This window comes from Solanum verrucosum, unplaced genomic scaffold (genome assembly GCF_900185275.1).
Source record: "Solanum verrucosum unplaced genomic scaffold, falcon-dt-bn FXZP01000049.1, whole genome shotgun sequence".
Classification (NCBI taxonomy): domain Eukaryota; kingdom Viridiplantae; phylum Streptophyta; class Magnoliopsida; order Solanales; family Solanaceae; genus Solanum; species Solanum verrucosum.
Genome location: NW_026020221.1, coordinates 8,978,932 through 9,001,148, shown reverse-complemented (window position 1 = coordinate 9,001,148; position 22,217 = coordinate 8,978,932). Strand labels below are relative to the sequence as shown.

Below are 22,217 nucleotides of genomic sequence, written 5' to 3'. Positions count from 1 at the left end.
GTATCATTTATTTCTTAAAGCTTGGGTTGTTTACTACTTGAAGATTGTAAGTTATGTAAAGGCTGAAATTTAGAAATAATCTTGGCCCACTTTTAGTTCAAAATCAACGGTGTTTCTTTGTTTTATGTATTTAAACTTTCTGGTTCATTTGGTTAGAAGTCTGGCCGACTTTATGTAGTTCTGAGTTATTCTTCTCTTTATTTTCTTATCGTGTCACTGATGATCTTGTTGGTCGGCTGTGGTTAGTGTGATCGTGAAACTTCTGGGTCTAGAATGTTGCTTCTCTCAGTCTGTTATACAGTGTTTGTTTCACTCGTTTTGCCAACATGAATCATATAGGTTGCGTAGTTTTACATCTTCTTTGTAGGATGTTTGTTAGGACTATATTCATTTTAATAGTATGGTTCGTATATTAGTTATTTGCAGCTTTAAAATCTCATTCATAATAACGTTAATTGTATAGGCTTCATCACATTTCGTATTGAGTCGATTCATCTCGAGTCCATCTTAGTTTGACTAAGTTAAAAAATGAATTAATAACGGTTGGAAGGTCAACTTGGGTCAGTGTGTTTTGTCCCGTTTTTCTACCATTCCGAGCTGCTTTGATTGTATTCCTTTCCCTCCACCTCCGTCATGCATCCTACTAAGTTTTGAAGCTTCAATTGATTGTAAAAATAAAGAAATAAATAAATTTTGGTTGTCCTACGTTTTTAGCAAAGCAGTAGCTTAACTTTCGCTTGTAGTCGTGACTCGTATGTTAGCCTTAATCAAAATCTGATCTACTTTTGCTCTTACAATGTTGTTGGACCCATGAATTTGTTCTTGTTAAGTTTTTACTTTTCTTCCAACAATAGTATTAGATAGAGGACATTTCATGTGACTTGCTTTTGCCTAAATTGATAATCATTTTCTCGTCCTTGTCCAACAATTGTGCATGCCTCTTTTTTCATGTGACCACTGTCCCCTCCTCCCTTTTTACTTTATTTATTTTATTTGTTTATCACCCTCATTTAGTATTATCTTGTCATATGAGGTTGTATCAAATCTAAGCGAGTATTCTTTAAATATTGTGTGCATTCCTTCGTCATTCTCGTATAATCATGGTATAGTAAACTAAGCATATGCATTTTTGCCTTATTTCTATTTTATATGTCTCGGTTGCGTTATATAGATTTAAAGTATGCTATATTATTAATTTTATCTTGTTTCATTCTTTTCTATGTATAAACCGACTCCTCCCGAGTCCTTGGAAACTCTTTGATCTTGCATTTCATTGATTGGGTCCTAGGGGGCCAATTCTATCTTCTATCGAGTCAGCCAGCAGGAAATGGAAGTAAAGGGGTTGGAAATCGAATTTCAGATTTCAAAAGGGGCCAAAAGAAAGGCTGACATACGCGCAGTATGCAACGATATACAGGCGGAAAACACAATGATATACAGGTTGACAAATCGAAATTGCAGGTTGGAATGTGCAAAAATACAGGCATACCGGACAGGTGGTGCAAAAGTGGGCCAAAGCCCAAGAAGACAAATTGGGAAATTAAAGGAGAGCAAGTGGGCTAAAAGGCCAACTTAATTGGATTTGGGCCAAAGTCCAACTCTAATAATTTCCTTTCCCTCACTTATTATTTATATTGTATTATTTGACTAACTTTGTTCATTTTATGGTTTAATTTAATTAAATTCCCGTAGATGGCCATTTCATTTTCTATCTTATTCAAATTAAAATATCTATATTTTAGCTCTATTTTTATTAGCTTTGTCATTTCCCTTTAGAAAAATCCCCTCCTTAGTTCATTTCCACCCTTTAGATAATTAAAATGTCAATAATAAAAAATAAAAAATAAAAAATAATAATAGTAATAAATAAATGAGTTTTTTTACTTAGTTAAAATTTCAAAATAAGTTGTTATGAGTTCTTTACTTAGTTAAAATTTCAAAGATTTGTTAAAATAAATGAGTTATTTTACTTAGTTAAAATTTCAAAATAAATTGTTATGAGTTCTTTACTTAGTTAAAATTTCATAATTAGTTAAAATAAATGAATTCTTTTACTTAAGTTAAAATTTTAAAATTAGTCAAAATTATTTTGGTTAAATAGTCTGTCAACCGCGAGTTAGCGGGCATTCCGAGGGCCTAACACCTTCTCGGAATGTACATTTGAACTCGAACCCTTTTTCAATTTATTTTATATGTTTAAGTCTTTTGAAAAAATCTTATATTTTTTCTTGATTTTTTACTAAAAATTAAGTGGCGACTCTGTTCTTTTGGAAATTCAATTTCTCTTAAATCATAAGTTTAATCGATTTTTTGAAAACTCAGTCATTTTCCTTTTACATATCTTCTTAAATAAAACAGGTACAATACCCGGCTCTCAAAAAGAGCCAATTTAATACTTGAACGACCAAGTGCACTTGCGTGTGTGATTTGGCCGCAACAAATTTTTGGCGCCGCTACCGGGGACTTCACAATTAGAAATTATCTGATTTTTCTGATTTCTGAAGTTAAAAAGCAAGTGTTGACAACTTGATCTTAGCAATTCATTGTTGCAGGTTAATCTGAAGTTTCAAACTGGCCGACGATCAAGGATTGGTGTCGCCTCTAGCTGAACCGAAAAGGTTTGTTCACTATCGGAGAAGGCAAAGACGACTTACTTATCCAGTCCCTCTTGTTGCTAGTGAACCGACATCTCCAGGATCAAGAGTTAAGGAAGAAGAACCTGAAATAATGGCTGAGTTGAGAGTAAGAGACATGGCAATCCTACGTCCCACCAATGTGACATCTTGTATTCTGAAACCTGAAACTAGTAGGAGGTTTGAATTGAAGTAGAGTATAGTGCAACTACTGCACACTAATGGGAAGTTCATTGGTCTGCCACACGAGGATCCAACAATTCACATTCAGAATTACCTCGAGATCAGTGATATGTACATTCCAGCTGGAATAAATGTGGATTATATGAGGCTCACTTTATTCCCTTTTTCTCTGCTTGGGGAAGCAAAAAGATGGTTAAACTCAAAGCCCACAAACTCAATTACCACTTGGAATGATCTAGCACATAAGTTCCTCATCTGATTTTTTCCATCTGGAAAAACAACTAAGTTGAAGAGTGACATTTTGAGCTTTAGGCAGAAAGTGGGAGAAAACTTGTACCAAACTTGGGATAGGTTTAAATCAATGTTGATGAGCTGCCCTCATCATCAATCTAATGAGGTGTTGGTCCATACCTTCATTGAAAGATTGGAGCCTAACACCAAGATTCTACTTGATTCAACTGCAGGTGGTCAGGCTTTGGAGAAGACATATGCTGAACTATTCACCTTGCTGAACAGGATCTCTCAGGGCAACCTTGAATGGAATAAGGGAGGAATAAAACATGTGATTCAGAAAACGACAGGTATGTTAGAGGTAGATGTTGTGACTGCCTTAACTGTACAAATTGCTACTATGCAGAATATGAGGAACACTCACTTCAACAATCTAGCATTGGGACAACAACCCGCACAGGTAAATGTTGTTCAACAATCACCATCTTGGTGTGAGATATACAGAGGTGGTGATCATAGTGTAGAGGTATGTGGTGCAAACCCGGACTTTGTGAATTTTGTAGGTAATGCCCAATGAGGAGGAGGACAACAAAATTATGGGAACTCATATAACCCAAATTGGCGCAACCACCTGAACTTTTCTTGGGGTGGAAATCAAAATCAGGGTCAAGGCTAGAATTAGTATAGACCCCAAGGAAATACACATGGGTACCAACAACAGGCCCAACGGGAGCAACCTAAACAACAATCTGGTAACATTAGCATGGAGGAGATACTGAAAAAGATTATGGTTGATCAAGCCCAATTAGTTGCTGATGCAAGAAATAATCAGTTAGCTATATAGAATTTGGAGAAGCAATTCGGGCAGCTGGCTAGTGCCCAAATCTCACGACCATAAGGAGGTTTGTCAGGTAACACTGACCCAAATTCCAAGCAAGTAAATGTAGTAGGTACTCACAGTGGTTTACAATTGGAGAAGTTAGCTCCTAAGAAAAGAAACATTGATCCTGTGAATAAAGAGAGTGAACCCAAGGAGGGAGAAATTGTTGCACAAAAAGAAAGAGTGCAACCAATTGTGAAACCACCTCCCCCATTCCCTCAAAAGTTCAAGAAGCAGAAGAAGGATGAATGTTTTGGTAAGTTCCTCTCTCTTTTGAAACAAGTTCACATTAACTTGCTATTGGTAGATGTTTTGCAGGGTATACCCAGGTATACGAAATACGTGAAGGAGATTGTGGCGAATAAAATGAGGCTGATAGAGTATGAGACTGTTGCACTTACTGAAGAGTGCAGCTCCAGAATCCAAAATAAATTACCCACTAAATTAAAAGATCCGGGTAGCTTTACGGTTCAAATCACTATAGGGCAGAGCATTTATGCGCGAGGATTGTGTGATCTAGGAGCTAGTATAAATTTGATGCCGACTTCTTTGCACAAAAAGCTGGGGTTGGGTAGTCCTAAACCTACTACCATTATCTTACAGTTGGCTGATAGATCTGTAGTTAGGCCTAAGGGTATTGTAGAGGATGTGCTAGTGCAAGTGGGATCATTGATTTTCCAGTAGATTTTGTTGTGTTGAACTTTGAGCAAACCCTGAGGTCATATTCATCCTAGGAAGACCTTTCTTGGCTACTGGGAGGGAGATGATAGATGTAGCTGGTGGGCAACTCACTATGCGGGCCCATGATAAAGGTGGAGGTTTTCGATATGTATAAAGCTTTAAAACTGCGAGCAGTGTATGAAGAGTTGTCTGCCATAACTGTGATAGATCTTAAGGCAGAAACTCGCTACATTGCATCTAAGGCCCCTCTAGAGCGAGTGTTAGTGGGGGATGATATTTATGGGGATGCTGAGGCACATGACATTGTGCAATTTCTTGATGTGGCACTTATAGGTACATCTGGAGATCGATGAGAGCCTCTAAATAGGTTGTTGGGTCCTCTACCCAAGCCCTCCATTGAAGAAGCACCTAAGCTGGAGTTAAATGCATTGCCAGCCCACCTCAGGTATGCATTTTTGGGTGAAGATAAAACTTTACCGGTTATTGTTTCTGCAGCATTACCTGATGAACAGGTGGAAGCAACATTAATCATCCTGAAAAAGAGGAAAGCAGCTTTGGGGTGACAAATGTCCGACATCCATGGTATTAGTCCCGCGCTGTGCATGCATAAAATATACATGGAGGAAGGGCATAAGCCGAGTGCACAACATCAGCGGAGACTAAACCCATTGATGAAGGATGTGGTGAGAAAAGAGGTAATCAAGTGGCTGGATGTAAGGATTGTGTACCCAATATCAGATAGCAAATGGGTAAGTCCAGTACAGTGTGTGCCCAAGAATGGAGAAATGACGATGGTAACAAATGAGAAGAATGAGTTGATCCCCACAAGAACAGTGACTAGGTGGCGGATTTGCATGGACTACAGAAAGTTGAATGACGCCACTAAAAATGACCATTATCCAGTACCTTTCATTGATCAAATGTTGGATAGGCTGGCAGGTCAGGAATATTACTGTTTTCTTGATGGTTATTCAGGGTATACTCAGATCATCATTGCACCAGAAGATCAGGAGAAGACTACATTCACTTGCCCGTATGACACGTATGCGTTCAAGCGCATCCCATTTGGCTTGTGTAATGCCCCAACCACATTTCAGAGATGTATGATGGCAATCTTCTATGATATGGTGGAGGATTTTGTTGAAGTGTTCATGGACGACTTCTTGATGTTTGGTGAGTCTTTTGAAGTTTGCTTGACTAATCTTGACAAAGTTCTTGCCAGGTATGAAGAAACAAATCTGGTGCTAAACTGGGAGAATTGTCACTTCCTAGTTCGAGAAGGCATTATGTTGGGGCACAAAATCTCCAAAAGTGGGCTGGAAGTTGACAAAGCTAAAGTGGAAGTTATTGGGAAGCTGCCACCTCCCATCACAGTAAAGGGAGTTAAAAGCTATCTGGGACATACTGGGTTCTATAGGAGGTTCATCAAAGACTTCTCTAAGATTGCAAGACCTATGTGCAGCCTGTTAGAGAAAGAAATGAATTTTGTGTTTGATGAAAAATGTTTGCAGGCATTTGAGCTGCTGAAAAAGAAGTTGATTGAAGCTCTTATTCTGATTGCTTCAAATTGGGAGCTTCCTTTTGAGCTTATGTGTGACACAGTGACATAGCTGTTGCGACAGTACTTGTGCAAAGAAAATAAAAGATGTTCCATTTCATCTACTATGCGAGCAAAACACTTGATGCGGCTCAGTCGAATTACACTGTGACTGAAAAAGAGATGCTGGCATTAGTGTTCGCAGTTGATAAGTTCAGATCATATTTAGTGGGAGCCAAAGTTATAGTCTACATTGATCACATTGCAGTCCGATACTTGTTTAACAAGAAGGATGTCAAGCCGAGGTTGATTAGGTAGATTCTGCTACTACAAGAGTTTGATCTTGAAATAAGGGACATGAAGGGAATTGAGAACAAATAGCTAATCATCTGTCCAGACTGGAGGATTCAAATCATGTGAAGAATGAGGGGTAGATTCGTGAAGAGTTTCCTGATGAGCAATTGCTTGCATTGGACATTGCTCAAGTGCCTTAGTATGTTGATATTGTGAATTTCTCTGGTAAGTGGTTTATTTCCACCTGGGGCCTCAACACATCAAAAGCAGAGGCTGAAGTATGATGCACACTTCTATACATGGGATGAGACCTTCTTATTCAAGCAGAGACCTGATTAGATGATGAGAAGGTGTATAGCTGAACAGGAGGCAACACAAGTGTTGGAGAGTTGTCACTCTTCACCATATGGTGGACACCACGGAGGTGAACAAATTGTGCATAAGGTATTACAATCTGGTTTCTTTTGGCCTACTCTGTTTAAAAATGCTGCTTTGTTTGTGAAAGTTATGATCAGTGTCAGATGATGGGACCATTTCGATGAGGCATGAGATGCCATTCAGCAATATACTGGAGGTTGAGATCTTTGATGTCTGGGGGATAGACTTTATAGGACCATTCCCATCGTCCCGTGGTAATCAATACATCCTAGTCACAGTGGACTACGTGTCTAAGTAGGTGGAGGCAGTTGCACTACCATCCAATGATGCAAAAGTGGTTGTGAAGGTCTTTCGGAAACAGATCTTCACTAGGTTCGGAACTCTAAGGGCTATGATCAGTGATGGAGGTACGCACTTTATTAATAATTCAGTGCATAATTTGTTAGCCAAATATGGAGTGAGACACAAAGTGGCTACAACATACCACCCTCAAACTAGTGGGCAGGTGGAAGTGTCGAATAGGGAGGTCAAATAGATCCTCCAAAAGACTGTAAATGCCCAAAGAAAAAATTGGGCTGACAAGTTAGATGATGCCTTATGGGCATACCAGACTACATACAAGACACCGATAAGGACTTCTCCTTATCGAATGGTGTTTGGAAAAGCTTGTCACCTACTAGCTGAGTTGGAGCATAAGGCATATTGGGCGATCAAGAAGCTAAATCTGGATGCTGAGTTAGCCAGTAAGAAAAGAATAACACAACTGCACGAGTTGGAAGAATTTAGGCTTCACGCTTACGAAAATGCTAAGCTATATAAAGAGAAGACCAAGAGGTGGCATGACAAGCATATTGTGCCGCGCACCTTTGAGCCTGGTCAACTAGTGTTGCTATTCAATTCAAGGTTGAAGTTGTTCCCCGAAAAGCTTTGTTCTAAGTAGAGTGGTCCTTTCGAAGTGGTGAGGATGACCCAACAAGGTGTTGCGGAGTTAAGAAATAAGGATAAGAGTTATACATTCATTGTGAATTGTCAAATGGTCAAGCATTATTTCGAAAGTGATGTGGATCGTGAGCTTGAAACGCTCACATTGAATGATGAAAGAGTCATGAGATGAATCGTGCCATAACGTTAAATCAGGTGTTACACGGGAGGCAAGCTGTGAACCATTGTAATAGTTAGGATTTATTTGTTTTTACTTGGTTATTTTAGTTCTTAGGAATTAGTAAAAATAAATAAATAAATTATATATTAAGAAAAATACAAAAATATATGTCGTGCCATGACCAAAACAAAGGCACTGGATGAGAGGCAACCCATTATATTTTTTACTAATGGGTGCTGAGCTAAAAATGTGCAGGAAGAAGAAGTTTTGCCCAAGGCAACTCCGTTAAGGGACCGCGTCGCGGAGGTGAGGCAACATTTTGCCTGGCCAGGTCCAATTTAAGGCAGAAAGGTCCGTGAAGGGACCTCGTCACGGAGGGGGCCTCAAATTTTGGTTTCGACGGGACCTAGTGTTCACGTCAAGAAAAAAGGCTACTCCGTGCTAACCCCGCATCGTGGAGAAAGGGTCAACTATTGGCCTCGCCTGGAATTAGATTTTCAGTGGACTCCGTGTCCGCCCCGCGTCGAGCCCCATGTAAGTAAATTTTAATTTTCATTAATTAAACGAGTTTTACCCATTTTTAATTAAAATACCCCGACCCATACCCCTTATAACCCCCTAAGTCTTCAGTAAATCCCTAATTATTTCCCCTAAATCACGAATTTTTCCCACATTCTCCCTTTCGTTCAATTTTCCAACCTTCATCCGTAACGCGGAGTCGAGGCAACCATTTTCCCTATCGATTTTCCCCGATCTCACGACTGCAGGTATGTGTTCTGAGTTTTTCCTATGCGATGTTTATGTTGTTGCTCTGCATATCTGTTGTTTTAGGAAGTTGGGGTGGGAAATTGGAGGGAAATTGTTTGAAGTTGATGGGTTGTGGTGTGAGGGCAGTTTTTCATGTGTCTTTAGGTGATTTCAAATTTTTGAGTAGAATTACATAATTGTTATGGACCTGTGGACTTGGAGGATTTGTGGGAGTTGGAATTTCTTTTGCATGCTCTTACTTGAATTTTGTGCTATTATGATGGTTGGTTAATTGTGTCTGTAAGCCATAACTAGTGTCAGCTAAGGGTCTATAGTGTTGAATTCTGAGTAGACATTATGTTGGTGTTGAATATGTGAATGGTAAGTGTGCTTGACGGTATTGGCTGACCGATATTGTGCATTCATAGGTCTAGATTATTTGTGTGAAGTCTTGAGTAACACTACTAATTGTTGCGTGGTTATAATTAATATTGTAATGCCCATTCGGTTTGATGAACGTGACAATTCCTTAAGTATGTTGTTGGTCATTTTGGGGAAGTTTGAGTACCTAAGATGACACTGCATTGAGCTAAGTGTGGGGTGAGGGTGGCAAACATATTTGATTTGTACATATATTTCTATTGTTGAACATTGTTTGAGTCTGTTTTGTCTTTGGTTTGTTTTATTTTGGGTTCCTTAGAGGTTGTTTTCGGTTCTTTGGCCAAGGATAGTCCATTTGAACCGTACAAAATAAAAAAAAAGATTTCTTCTTTATAGAATTGAGTCTGTAGTCATAGTTGAGTGAAGTTGTCCAATGATAGATTGATGATGACTGTCTTAAGGGCAATTTCATCATTGAGTCTTAGGTTTGGTTGTGTTGAAGCTGAAAGTCTGAAAGGAATATGCATGAAAAACATGGTTGAAATTGATGTATGAATGCAGTTGAATTCTTGTATATGATCTGAATGTGCAACTTAAGCTTAATCTGAACCTTGTACATGATATGATTGTGTGTTGTGACTGATCCATACTGAGTATAACTTGTGTCATGAGCGGTGAGTTTTGGATGATATCTATGAATGCATCTGAGGCTAGAACTTGCCCAGGTTGTTATTGAAGTGAAATACAAGTGTTATTATGCTTAAAAGATGATAATAGGCTTTCTTTGAATTGTCTTGAATTGTAACTTGTTCAGAAAGAATATCCCTAGTATAGCCCAATTGAGCCTTTTTAGCCTTGATTTTGTTCTAACCCACATAATGAAGCCGAATCCCTTTTTATTGATATCGTTAGCTTTGATCCCAAATCCTTAATGCACTGTATTAGGAGGAAAAGTGAAAATAATGGAAAGAGTAAATAAGGTGGAATTGTGTAGTTGGTTGAGGAAGGGTGAAAAGAGGAGGTAATTGTATACCCCATGAGAATGAATCTGAGATTGGCCCTGGTCCTTGGGACATTGTGCACCTTGACTAAGGTTAAAAACCTAAGTTGAAGGTGGCTAACTTAGTGCTTACCTTAATGATGGCACTGGCCCTTACAAGGGCATTGTGCACCTTAACTCGAGAGAAATCTCTAAGGCAAAGGTGGCTATTATTGAGTGTCAAAAAAAAATAAAAAAAATAAAGGGGCAAATAAGAAATAGAGGCAAGGTTGGTAACACTAGTGGAAACCTATGAAAAAGGAGGGGGCTAATGAAAAGAAAAAGTTGTGAATGTAAGTGGAAAGTTGAAAACAGTGCACTAGGGAGGATAAGTCACTAATTTTATCTAAACGAATCCTCCCTTACCTTAAGCCTACATTACAACCCGAACAAGTTTTGTTTGATTTTGAGCATAACACACTTTATTAGTAGAAATGTACAAAATGGGCAAGCTAATGGTTCTCAGTGCATACATGTTTGATGTTGTTGTTGAGTGAGAGTGTACCTTGTTTGCATAGTCTTTAAAGGATATTCAAGTTGTTGATTTGAGTGTGTGGACTATTTTTTGGAGTGAGGGGCACTTGTTGTATGAAGGATATGTGATATGTAATAGTGCACATGTTGTTGAACGCGTTGGTTGCTAAAAGTTGTCAAGTCAATTACAGAATTATGCATTTCTGAATAAAAACATGCTTGTGTTAATTGGGTACAGATCCTTGGAAGATAGTAGCGGATGCACAAATACCATAGTAGTGAGTCTAAGTCTAGGAGTAGTTAGTAAGTTGTTCGAGGACGAACAAAGCTTTAAGTGTGGGGTAGTGATCTTAGGCATATTTATATGCCTAGAAAGCTAATTATCCCCGCATTTAAGCTTAGTTTGAATTCAATATGTGTTCGTGTATAGTTTTATTGAGTCTTTTGTCTGTTTATGAGCTAACCAACGTGATTAGTTGTGTAGGTAAGCTTAAGAAGAGAAATGAGCGCAAAAAAAATGGACAATGTGAGAACACAGAAGATCCAAGTCAAAAGAGAGCAAGGAAGAAGCTGGAGGAAATGTCACTAAGGCATTGTCGTATCCTCTCCGCGTCGCGGAGAGGAATTACAGTTTGGCTTGCAAAATAAATTTCTAGACAGAGCGCTCCGATGCGGAGAGGGAGTTTAATTTTGGTCACGAAGGTCAGTTTTGAGGCAGAGTGCTTCGTGGCCAGACCGCGTCGCGGAGAAGAGAAAAGATTCACAGAAATAAGATTGAAGATGCCTCCGCGACGCGCTTCAGTGTCCAATTTGGCCGTTTTGACTTTTAGTATAATAGGTCATTATTTTTATTTTTTTATTTTTTTTTCTGTGTTTTGAAGAACGACAACTTGGGAGAACGTTTTCACCAATTTTAGGGTTCTTTCCTAAACTCTTTTTCTTTCGATCTTTGTATGTTATTTGAACATTGTTTGATCGATTCTTGGATTATGAGTAGCTAAATACCCTAGTTCTAGGGTTGTGGCTACAAGATAATTGTAATCTATTGATTGTTATTGGGTTAATGCCAACTATCATATGAATCTTTCTTATGTTCTTGCTTTTCGTATTTTGTGATTGATCACCATTGAAATAAAATTATTGTCCAAATTGAACTCGGGAGAGGAATAAGAGGATAAAACGTGGGGGCATAAGGGGCTTGATTAATTCTAAACAACTAGGGTTAATTTGTATCTAGGATAGGGATATACCTAGAACCATGCTTGGGTCACCATATAGAAAGAAATCGTAATGCTCGGTACTTAATCCATCCTATCCCCGCTCAACGATGTAGTTAGGGTGTTATTTATCGTAGGCGATTAGAGATCGAGAGACCATGATCATACATTAAACCATGTGATTCATTGATTCGATAATTGATAAATGCTAATATGAATGATATTGATTGCATGAATCCTGATAAAAGCTGCAACCCTGGACTCTACCTAATCACTATTTTTAAACCCTTGAAATTGAATTGCTTTTGTTACATTTTGTTATAATCTTAGAAGTAGAAACTAAATCATTTTTGAAATCTTGAAGACACTTGTGTTTAGCTGAAAGTTAGAGAAGTTAAGTAATTCTAAGCATAAGTCCTTGTGGGTACGATACCCGGCTTTCAAAAAGAGTTACTTTAATACTTGAACGACCACGTGCACTTGCGTGTGCGATTTGGCCGCAACATCGACCTCTTGCACCTCATCACTGGTGCATCCACACATCTCCCAACCATCTCAGTCTCGCTTCTCTTATATTGTCCACCGCAAATGTTATTCCCACCTTTCTCTGAATATCCTCTCTAATCTTATCGCTCCTAGTATGACTATACATCCACCTCGACATCCTCATCTTGGCAACATGCATCTGCTTTACATGAGAGGTTTTAACTGGCCAGTATTTCACCCCATACAACAATGCTAGTCTAACCACCACTCTTAAAACTTACCTTTGAGTTTTGATGGTATTTTGTTTTCACACAACTCACAAGACTTCAAAGGCAAGCCTCCACTTCATCAACACTACATTAATATGATGTGTTATATCCCTCCTCCTTTGTTTGTTTAAATTCATTTAATAGCTTAAATTCCTTTCCCCTTTCCTTTTTAGTTTTTGATTTTCTTCTCTTTTATTTTGATGTTTGTTTAACTTCCAATTTTGCTTATTTGGTAGGGGCTAATTAATTTTGAAGTCATTTTAGGTTTACTTTGACTTTACATAAGCACAAATCATGAGTTGTTTGTGATTTTTTCTCAATTTTTCTTTTACATTAATTTCTTTGTTTAATGTGTATTTATAATTTGATACATGCCTTAAATGTTGGAATTTTAACTAAATATGGATTAACATTAACTTAATTGTTACAATTTATGAAATACGCTAAATAAATATAGTTGGTAGATATAATTGGGCCGCTTATATATTCAATTCTTTTTTGGACCCAAATCACTTCATATATTGATGCGTACTGACGGTAGTGTAGGCTTCGTTAAAAAAAAACTAATAAGCCTATTATCGGGTGGCCCATTAGGTTAAGGTTGAAGCCTATAAATTCATAGCTAGGTCCCCACTCATCTCCTTAACCATAAATCAATTGCACATTCGACGGCTAGTTGTAGGAAGAACAATGAGAGGAAGACGTAGCTCGTTGTTCCATACGTTTGAAACACGCTTCTACATTGAGGAACAAACGGCTTAATAGGTATGCATCTTAATCTCATTTTCTTATATGTTCTTAACCTATGGAATATTAATAGTGTTGCTATAATTAACTTGCATTAATATGCTAATAACATTGATTTTTTCCACTTTAGACTTAGATGCGTATAAGGCTGGGCACCAGATCGGAATGAACCGGTACCGGATCGAAACGGGACTGTTTGACCGGGTTGTTGATCGGTACCAGGATGAACCAGATCGAAATTACCGGGATGGAGGCTTGGTTCCGTACCATCCCACTATATACTGGATATAACCGGGACAGACCGAAATGGACCGGACGGAACGGGATGGAATAAACGAGACGACACATATAGGTATTTCAAAAAATAATTAATTTTTTTGAGTTATTTTGAATTAAGAAAATATGAATGTTTTTTTTATTTTTCTAAGTTTATTAATTAGTTTATAGTATTTAAGTTTTAAAATTTATAATGTAATTTTACTTAAGTTTATTTTAAAGATATTCTTTTTAATTTTTACTTATATAAGTTTGTAAGTTAAGTTTAACAAAGTTTTTGTAAAAAGTTTTTGAGCTTATGTTATAAGTTTTCAAGATTTGAATCTTTTGAAGTTTATAAGTAATTAAGTTATACTTATAACTTGTAATTTAAATAACTTAAGTTTGTATTTTTTTAAAATTAAATAAACAAAAAAGAAATGATAATAAAAGTATAAAACAATGACACAAATACTATTTTTAATTTTAATTAAAAATAATTTATCGGGACCGGACCGGAACGGGGATGAACCGGTACCGGTATATCAATATCAAATTATGATACCGTTCCGTGTACCTGTTCAATGTATCCATTCCGTCCTGAATACTATTGGATCGGAACGGACCAAAATGGTACCGATACAACCCGATCCGATGCCCAGTCTTAGATGCATATTCAAAATTTCATGAATTGGATGCATTACTAGAAAAATTAACACTTCAATTTTTTTAATAATATTTTGTTCATAGGATGAATATCTATCCGATATGCGCCTTGAAGCAAAAAATAAATATTCGTTTTGAAGCCCAATTTATTCGGATTAGCCGTTTCATTTGATTCTATTGCTATATATAAATTACATCTAATATTATTATTACAAATAAAATTTATTTTATGTACAACTGTTCTCAAGTAAAAAAGATTAATTATAGCATCATTATTTTTAACTGCAACTATTATAATTCTATGTATATAGCAAATCAATCAACTTCAGATGTAGACTAAAATGAATAAATAAGAAAACTTGAAATAATTTAACCACGAAAAAAGATTTGAATCTAATGTTATTTATAAATTTTTTTTTTAGAACTCCAACCCAAAAATAGAAAACAAAATAGAAAAGAATAAAAAGAAACAAGGGAATTTAATGAAAAATAAATCCAAAAGTGATGAAAAAGAAAAGAATAGAAGAGACAAAGAAAACAAAAAAAAAATGAGAAAAGAATGGCTTGGTTAAAGTTCTCTCTGCTCTTTGTTGAAGGATTGATGTGTGGATAAGTTGTATTTTATTTTAGCTTCTACATTTGAAACATTTTATGTGTTCATTTGATTTTTTATGAGTAATTGAATAATTATAATTACTCATAATTAGTTTGATAATTAACACTATCCTGATTTTGCTATTGATTTCTTTTTTGTTTTCTTTGTGTTTGTAAAGTTTTAAGTGAGTCACAATGAAATTTCTACTCTTCACATTTATTTTTAGACAAAATATTGTCATTTTGAATTAGCGTCAAATAGTGTTATGGTAGCCTACTATTAAATTTTTGCTGTCGTAATAAACTATTCTACACTGTTTTATTTTAATTCGATTGTTATTGAAACAATTTTAATATTAGATTAAATGTATGAATGTATATTTGGTTTGATTTAGGCAAATGACTTAAGCTTTAAAAGAATAACTTGAAAACTTTCTATGTTTTTTCATCATTATTAAAAGGCTTAAATTTCACATTCGAGAATAATTAGATTAATTGTTTAGTTCAAAACCTTAACTCGGGTAAAATATTTCAAGTTAAAATCAATTAGAACTTAGTCATTCAAATTATTTCATAAGAAGAATGACTATAAAGTGATTTTATTTTAAAGTTAGTCATAATATATTAATCTACTGATTTTAAATAGGGGTTATCAAAACGTTTTGAAAATGATTTTCTCATTTTTCTAAAATTAATATGCAACTTTTTTTTCCGAAATAAATAAGTCAAACTATGAAATTTTTTTATTATAATATTTGAAATGGGCCTTGGAATGGATGGAAGTGTTGAAAATTCTATAGTAAAATAGGAAAAGATGGGAGCTTTCCTCTACATGTATACTTAACACCTTTCTTTGGTATGCTTGATTATTAAGGAACCATTGCATCTATGCATTTGGAAAGACGAGCCTCAGTTTCTTCGAGACAACGGAGAGTTAAAAAAGAATTTATGTTACTTCTTGAGAGAAAATCTCTACTCAGTTTCTTCAAGAATAATGAAGTAAAGATTCTCTTTCAAGATGTAACACAAATACTTTCTAAGACTCCTTTGTCTTTGAAGAATTTGAGACATGTCTTCCTAAATGCATCGATGCAATTGGTCCGCTAGAACAAAACATATCAAAGAAAGGTGTTAAATTATGGAGGATTTCCTCCTCTATCTCTTGACAATCCATGTAGAGAAGCTCTCATCTTTCTCCATTTCACTATAGAGTTTTAGCACTTTCACTCGTTTCTGGGACTCTGTCAAATATTATAATAATAAAAAAAATTGACTTATATTATGAAAATAGAGTCTCTACTTAATTTTAGGAAAATTGAGAAATCATTTTAAAGATGTTTTGAATTTTTTTTATTTAAAATCAAGGTAGTGTAAGCGTTCAAATATTTTTTTAAAAAAGGTGTTAAGGCCCCTTTAACAATTCTCAAATGTTATATCAGTCTATTTAATATATTAGCTAACTTTGAAAGAAAATCTCTGTATAGTATAAACTTAACATTATTTTCGAAATTTGTCCTTTAGTCATCCTTCTTATGAAAATGTGAATGACTAAGTTTAAGTAGATTTTAACTTGAATGTTGTATTCAGGTTAGGACCTTGAACTAAATAATTAGTTCAATTCTCAAACGTGCATTTTAAACTTTTTATAACTATAGAAGAACATAGAAATTTCTAAAGTTATTATGTCATTACAATTTAGATAATTTTGGATCGTGACAAAGATGATTCAGTTAACAGTTTCTCCTTTTACCCTTCACTCTTCTTTTTCGAATTAATTCCCAAAAATGGTTACTCCAGTTTTAGAAATTGCCTTTAAATATCATTTTTGTTTCATTTAGGACCAAAATATTACTCAACTATCATTATTTTCCTCGAATATTGTGTTGTCGAACGTTTACATTGAGAAATACTGTTTCTCTTTCTATGTTGTTGCTTTTGCTTAAACTAGGTGGCTACCTTTGTAAAGCTATACACTGTTCTTACAAGAATATTGAGAGATGCAACCTTAACGTGTTTTATACTATTGAAGCTAATGTTGAACACTCATAAGTAATTGTTGACTGCATGGATTGAAATGATGAATCATTGTCATGATGTGTTTTGTTTCTCCACCGTGTCTGTTGTATTAGTATTAGCCTTCTAGTTATATCTTGAATAATTAGATATTTGAAATGAAAAGAACTCATTGTTGAGTATCGAAATGAACAGGTGCACCTGAAGCAACATGAATATCACATATTCATATATATAATTGATTCCGACTTTTACAATCCACAACGTTTCCTCTTAATTAACATTCTTTGAAGTTAGAATCAATTATATGAATCTACGATATTCATGTTTCTTCATTTACACCTATTTCATTTCCATATTCAATAATATTTGGCTCTCTTCACAGTCAAATATCTAATTATTCAAGATAGCATTATAAGTCTGATACTATATAGAATAAATACAATGGTGAAATAAAATATACCATGACAATATTGCTTCATCATTTCCATTCATACGATCAACAATTATTTATGAGTGTTCAACATTAAATTCAATAATCTGTTTTATTTTCTTAAATTTCTGTCAAGTCAAACTATATATGTTATTTTGTTTTTAAATGGAGAGAGTAATATTTACTTCAATATGGTCTTAAGTTGATTAATCATATAAGTCAATGAACTTGACTCACCTTGTTGTGACACTAGCATTTCCTTTTTATTTAGTTTTTATTCCTAAGTGAAAAAAGGAGATTCACAAATTAACTGTTTCCAACCATCTAATCTAGTATCCACTATGTTCTTCACTTCACTTGTTTCAAACATCTCCCATGTTGTCACCTTCCTCCAAACCCTAACCCTAATTCTCATCAATGACAAATCCAAGAACCCTCTTCACCATTCAATCTCCAACAAATGCATCTTTTTCTTCCCATTTTACCCTCAAGAAACCTTCAAAATCACAACAACAACCACCAGTCTATAAGAAGTTCACTTTTAGAGTTCTTTGTTCCTCTCAACCTTCAAGAACCCCACAGAATTCAAATCTAATTTCTACCCTTGTCAAGATTCTACGCGTAGTACCGGATTGGGCTGACAAAATTCAAGAAGGGGGTATGAGAAAAAAGAGATCTTTATACAAGCATGAGACTTGGGTGCAACATAGAAGTTCTTTAAGGCATCTTAGGCATTTGTTTTCGAGCATCAATTCGCGGGTTGTTTTGTCGTTGATTCCTCCTGTTATAGCTTTTACTTCATTTGCATTTGTGATTGCTTGTTATAATTCAGCAGTTTCATTGCATTGGTTGCCTGAGTTTTTCCCTATCTTGAGAGCTAGTCCACAGCCTTATCAGTTGACAGCTCCAGCTCTGGCGCTTTTATTGGTGTTTAGGACGGAGGCGTCTTACTCGAGGTTCGAAGCAGGGAAGAAGGCTTGGACTAAAGTGATTGCTGGAACTAATGATTTTGCTAGGCAGGTCATTGCTTGTGTTGATAAGAGGGATGATGTGCTCAAAGAGGCACTTTTGCAGTATATCATGGCATTTCCAGTTGCCTTAAAGGTATATATGTTGATCAATTTGGCTCACTATAGTCTTTTTAAAAAATAAAATAGAAGTAGGGGAAAGGGAAACAAGAGAGGGGATTACAAGGTGGGAATCGAACCGTTACCAACAACATGAAAGTGTAAGTAGCCAACCAACTGAGCTACTAAGATCCCCCTCACGATAGTCTTTGTATCCATACCTACATTTTATTAGTGGCCTAAGATCAGGGTGAAGCCATGTAGGACTAAGGGGGTTCGTTGATGAACCCCTTCAACAGAAACTTATACATGGTATATATAGTAGATAATGAGTTCCCTTTAGCTTCTTCTTGTGTTTACTTCTTCATATTTTGAACCCATTTAGTGAAAATTCTAGCTTCGACACTGCTTTAGATTATTCTCAATCATTCTTGCTATGGGGTTACAATTGGTCCCTGGACTCATTTAAGATCTACGGGTTCACCATTTTAATATTGAATCCATTATATTTTTGAAGTTATGGTTCATGTATACTATTTATTGCAATTTTATTGAGTTTTTACACATAAATTTGTACTCCACACTAGAAGTACAGGTTCATAAAACCTGGTACCGACAAGCTGCATCGTCCCCCTGCCTGTACTCCGTGTAGGAGAGAAAATCATAAGTCATCGTTATTGATATGCTACTTCTGCAACTAGTTCTGTCACGATATATGAAAAAAAGATGAGATAACAAAACTTCAGTAAATCTCTATTTACAAGGGAAAATAAAAATAATCTGCTGTCTGCTGGCTAATGCAATGATCAGGTAGTTGAGGCTGAAAAATGAAAATGCAGTAAAAATTCTAAAACACGAAATCTAACCATCAATTACAAATTAATCTAGTGAGTGGCTTTTGAGTTATTTTCAAAATTTCAACGGCCATGTATATGTTTTTTTTTGATAACCGTGGTGTCAGGCCAGCTTGCACGCACCTTAACTAATTCCATAGGATGTCACCTTCCTCTAGCAATAGGTACCAGATAACTCTATTTACCAAGGCTAGGACAAATGAAAAGAAATCACCTTGTGTTTTTGTCTCTGCTGGAATTTGAACATGAGACCTTATGGTTCTCAACCTACATCATTGACCACTAGGCAACACCCTTGGGTGAAATGGCCATGCATATTCTTCCTTGTTTAAGCTTAGATAAATGATTTAACCTTTTCTGTCCATTGTTCGATCATAAATTAGAAGGAAGTTTCTCAAAACTGCATCGATAGGCCTTCTATCACAGTATTGTTGTTGAGGTTTAACTGAAATGACCTTAAAATCGTAGAAGCTTTAAATCCTTATCTTACATTTTAAACATGGAACATGTGGTACTTCGATCTCTTTGCAGTTTGCATACTGATTCACTAATAAGTCGTCTTGTACATGCACGAATTACTTAAAAGCAAAATACATTTTCTATGATAAGCAAAGGGATAAAGCTCCTTGCCTCTTGCATAGTATTAACCACTAAGATTACAGTACTTCTATGCAGTGCCACATAGTATATGACTCGGATATAGCAAGTGATCTCAAAAACTTACTCGAGGCTGATGATCTAGCATTAGTTGTCAGTTCTAAGCATCGCCCTCGTTGCATCATTGGATTCATCTCTCAGAGCCTTCAGTCGTTAAACTTGGAGGGGACAATACTGAGTCAACTGGTAATTATTTTTCATAAAGTTATACTTCTTAAATGAAGTAGAAAAGTCTCCCAGTGGCTGCATCTTTTATTTCTGTTTCAAACTTTTTCCTTTTGGCATATTAGAAGATCAATGTAAGTAACAAACCATAGGAATATCTGTTTTCATCAAAATATCTTTTCTTGATGGATTGTGGAAGAAAGATATTCTGTGGTTTTCTGTTTTTGGTAATCTTACTAAGCACACTAACTGGATGCTCTTAAGATTTAATAAGCCTTGTGAATAGTCTCCGATGACTTATGGTTTCAAAAAGTGCAGGAGTCAAAGATTACTTGTTTCCATGAAGGTATTGGTGTATGTGAACAACTCTTGGGCATACCTATTCCCCTTTCATACACTCGATTGACGTCAAGGTTCTTAGTCCTTTGGCATCTAACTCTTCCTATTATACTTTGGGATGATTGCCACTGGATTGTGGTTCCAGCAACTTTCATAAGTGCGGCTTCCTTATTCTGCATCGAAGAGGTCAGGTTTTATTTTCTTCTCCTCATTTGCCAAGCTTTCGGTCTATACTCTAACCAGAAGAACAAATACTTTGTGATTTAATTACTTCATGTAGTAGAGATCAATTTGTTTAAAGGCAAGGCTCTATTAAAATGTTAGACTTGGCCTGCCATACTAGCAATATATAGCTCAGGAAGAAAAGAAAAAATGAACATACTATAGTTTCCCTTAAGTTTCAATAGATGGAGTTTTCCACCTAACATCATCTTGAATCTACACAAAGTATTTGATATGTATGCGTACATCCTACCTCCCCAGACCCTACTTGTGGGATTATACTAGGTATGTTGTTGTCTTGTCTGATAAATGGTCTGAGGCTCCAAGCTTCATGATACTGTAACATTGGTCATTGTATCTCTCTCAAGATGAAAGAGAAGATATATAATTTGTCTTTTCAGAGCTATTGCCGTTTTCTATTTGATACCCCCTCCCCACACCCACCCACACAAAAAAAGGCACAGATAATAACAAAAATAAAGAGTAGAGAGAAACACAGTGAAAGGGTTCTTGTTTTATTAGAGCATTGGTGATGTCCTATACAGAGATCTCAGCTTGGTTATTTAGCTTTCTGGATGAGGAGTGTAGACGATGACTAATCCCTCTGTTTCAATTTCTCTGTTTTTTATTTGGCACGGAGTTTAAGAAAGTAAAGAAGACTTTTGAATCTTGTGATCGTAAATGTAAATTAAAGATATGTAGAATGTAATCGTTTAACCTCGTGGTCTTAAACATGTCATGTGCAAAGTTGCCAAAAAAGGAAGATGCATTCTTTTTGAAACGGACTAGTAAGACAAACAAATTGAAGTGGATTCATATTTGACAAAAAGAGGATGTTCATTCATTTTTGCAGGTTGGTGTCCTTATTGAGGAGCCATTTCCAATGCTTGCACTCGATGAGCTCTGTCAGCGCGTTCATGACAACATCCACGAAGCAATGGCAAACGAAAAGCAGATTCAAGAAATAGTAAACAGCAAAAGAAAGAGAAGTTTTAGTGAACACTCTCCAAATGGTTGGCCAACCTCATAGGATGACTAGAAATTACGCCTTAAACGAAAGACTGAAGTATTCTCTATCATGACTTCAGCAACTGTACATAAAGAGGGAATGTCCCATATATGAATGTTGTTTCAATACCTGGGGAAAACAAGAGAAGACATATTTCTATTCCCATATATGTAAATAAAATATAGTTCTGGTAGAAAGTATTCGTTCTAGAAAAATATAACGCGCATTGAGATCAGCTTATAAATTCAGTTAATTCGAAATTGGCTTACAGAATGTGCTCTCAAATGTACAAAAGTATGTGTGTACAATCTCATGAGAAGCATGAAACTCTTGGAGATATAGTAGAAGAGACATGATTGATGAAACAATTTAATTTGCTCATATAGTCTAGTAATCGCGACTCCCATGATTTTCTCAGATGGCCACTCAACTAATAGACTTTGTTCTCGATTAAAAAATGACTTTTTGAGACTGTCTTCTTACTTAAAAATGACTTCTTGAAATAAAAATTATTAGTTGAGTGACTATCTGAGAAATCAACTCGACTTTTTCTTCTAATGATATTAGAAATGAACTGATATAAACATGCCAATAAATGTGTTCTATCACAAGCAACAAATAAGCAGTAATGTAATACTAAAGAAAAACGCCCAAAATTAATTAT

General features: G+C 35.8%; 3 protein-coding genes and 1 non-coding gene across 4 annotated transcripts in view; 3 read left to right on the top strand and 1 right to left on the bottom strand.

The window, feature by feature from the left end:
* Window positions 1–22,217, top strand: part of LOC125830992 (LOB domain-containing protein 1-like) — a 393,543-nt gene that overhangs the window by 355,392 nt on the left and 15,934 nt on the right. The gene's annotated exons all lie outside the window — the stretch shown is intronic.
* LOC125831790 (small nucleolar RNA R71) lies at window positions 3,100–3,206 on the bottom strand. Its single transcript, XR_007443198.1, has one exon. It is a non-coding gene; the product is annotated as a small nucleolar RNA R71 (small nucleolar RNA).
* Window positions 3,178–4,611, top strand: LOC125831500 (uncharacterized). Its single transcript, XM_049510677.1, has 2 exons — window positions 3,178–3,573; window positions 4,027–4,611. Exons 1-2 carry the CDS (start codon window positions 3,178–3,180, stop codon window positions 4,609–4,611), a joined length of 981 nt encoding a protein of 326 aa, XP_049366634.1.
* Window positions 17,585–21,702, top strand: LOC125830978 (UPF0187 protein At3g61320, chloroplastic-like). The gene is made up of 4 exons (XM_049510173.1): window positions 17,585–18,344; window positions 19,837–20,004; window positions 20,302–20,508; window positions 21,398–21,702. The coding sequence occupies exons 1-4, from the start codon at window positions 17,658–17,660 to the stop codon at window positions 21,572–21,574; spliced, it is 1,239 nt and encodes a 412-aa protein (XP_049366130.1). The 5' UTR covers window positions 17,585–17,657; the 3' UTR covers window positions 21,575–21,702.

Bases quoted from the DNA above. Each gene is read 5' to 3' on its own strand.
- LOC125831500 (XM_049510677.1), top strand. From the start codon at position 3,178: ATGTTGATGAGCTGCCCTCATCATCAATCTAATGAGGTGTTGGTCCAT. The intron at 3,574-4,026 runs GTATGTGGTGCA...CAATTGGAGAAG, and splicing joins GTGGTGATCATAGTGTAGAG to TTAGCTCCTAAGAAAAGAAA.
- LOC125830978 (XM_049510173.1), top strand. From the start codon at position 17,658: ATGACAAATCCAAGAACCCTCTTCACCATTCAATCTCCAACAAATGCA. The intron at 18,345-19,836 runs GTATATATGTTG...ACTTCTATGCAG, and splicing joins CATTTCCAGTTGCCTTAAAG to TGCCACATAGTATATGACTC. The intron at 20,509-21,397 runs GTCAGGTTTTAT...TCATTTTTGCAG, and splicing joins CCTTATTCTGCATCGAAGAG to GTTGGTGTCCTTATTGAGGA.